The sequence below is a fragment of the Dendroctonus ponderosae genome, unplaced genomic scaffold (genome assembly GCF_020466585.1).
Source record: "Dendroctonus ponderosae isolate FM_Combo_2020 unplaced genomic scaffold, Dpon_F_20191213v2 Dpon_F_20191213_3, whole genome shotgun sequence".
In the NCBI taxonomy this organism is placed as follows: Eukaryota; Metazoa; Arthropoda; class Insecta; order Coleoptera; family Curculionidae; genus Dendroctonus; species Dendroctonus ponderosae.
In genome coordinates, this window is record NW_026018508.1 from 13478808 (window position 1) to 13480496 (window position 1689).

The 1689-nt window shown below is 35.5% G+C and overlaps 1 protein-coding gene across 1 annotated transcript in view; it reads left to right on the top strand.

The window, feature by feature from the left end:
• LOC109537419 (plexin domain-containing protein 2) overlaps positions 1-1689 on the top strand; it is a gene marked incomplete in the record, with an annotated part of 8007 nt that overhangs the window by 3101 nt on the left and 3217 nt on the right. Inside the window, 1 exon segment of the mRNA XM_048665088.1 lies at positions 1085-1254. Coding sequence (XP_048521045.1) covers positions 1085-1254 — 170 coding nt within the window.

A 1689-nucleotide genomic window follows, 5' to 3' on the forward strand; every position in this document is an offset into this window, starting at 1 on the left:
ATACACAAAGTTAATATTAATTGAAAGAAAAAATTAATTGATTTTACCCGCCAAGGGAAAAATTCAGCGTTTTGTACCAAGATACTCAAAAATCTGGACTTCCTCACGTGGAAAAAAATCAACTGGAAGTTTTCTTAAAATCGAGTTTAACGCTCCCGTTACTACAAATAACATTTTGTTGTTGAAAGCCTTTGATCGTTCACATTAAAAAAAGGAGGCCTTTTCTCTTGAAAAAATTAGGCCCGCTCGTCTTTTTTTAAGCCAAAGAATGTCTCAGCACCATTTTGATTGCGCCCTTAAGGTACTCACCCTGCTTATGCGAAAAACAACTCTTTATTATCTTGTTTAATGCCTAAAAATGCACGCTGCGGTTCGCATATTGGCAGTTTTTCTTGCTGAAATTTGGAATCTAGATTACGCTCGAGATATATTTTTCTCAGTCGTTTTCCTTTTTTTTTCTCAGAAACCGCAAAAGTCCAAGACGATTGTAAGCACAAGGCAAATCCGATTTTTCATTTTATTATCTAGCGCCCCGAAAAATTGAGAGAATTGAGAGAACAACCTGCCTTGAGGCGAAAAGATGTTTTGAAAGCTACTGGTATCCGACTCCCGAATTGCAACTAATAAGCCTTTGAACAATAAAATCTACACAATATTTTGCTCTAAGTTTATGCATTCATCAATCGTGTTTTTATGCGGAATTATCAACTTGCGCTGGCATTTTCCAATCCACTAATTCCTAGATCAACTCTAGTAATTTGTCAAGCAAACGGATTACTGAAATTGACCTCGAACTCACTTCATCTTAATTATCACGTACTTATTAGCGATCCCCCGTTGAATTGACCAAGTTGTACAAATTAAGGAAATGAATAATGCGTTAAAGTTATGCAATTAATGGCGCAAAAACCCCACTGTATGCCAGATACTGATTAAGCCTCTTAAGCTATCAACACCTGTTTATGAAAGCGTTGAAACAAATTAAATAAATTGCATTTTTTGCGGATAAATAGTGCAATTGCTCAACAGTCCTGGTTAGAGCGGTCGAAACTGGAAACTGAATTGTGCTTTTGTTCTTTTCCAGATAGATATAGATATGACACCGAACCGATGCATCACAGGACAGAACATTCAATATTTATCGAACTGCTCGAAAACGACGAATTGCATAAACAGCAAAAGAGAGATGTGGAAAGTCGAGTGGCCTCCAGCCTGCCCATATCTGGGAATATAACCGAGAGGGTAATACCTTTGGTAAGACTTTTTTTAATTAAGTATTTATATTAATAATGTCAAGAGGTAAGCTTACGCACGGAGTTGCGTAACGCTTTTCCGTACTGTATAATGAATATTACATTAATTTGGTTGAAGCTAAAGGTGTGAGAACGATGCTAATATAATATTGTTTTATGTCTTTTTTTTTACTCCAAGTTGGAGATTTTTTAATTAAAATTTACACCAAAAAGTCCACTTCGGAACACTAACAAACTCTTCAGATTATTGTCGTGTCTTTTTACCAAATCTGATATTTCTCTGAATTTGCTGTCCGAGAAATCTGCCCATGAAAGTCTAAAATACATTTTTTATATCGTTTATTTCATAACGTTTCGGCGAGACAACAGCGCCATCATCAGATTTAAAATTCATACAAACTCATAATTGGGAAATATTAGATTCTTTTAGGTCTTT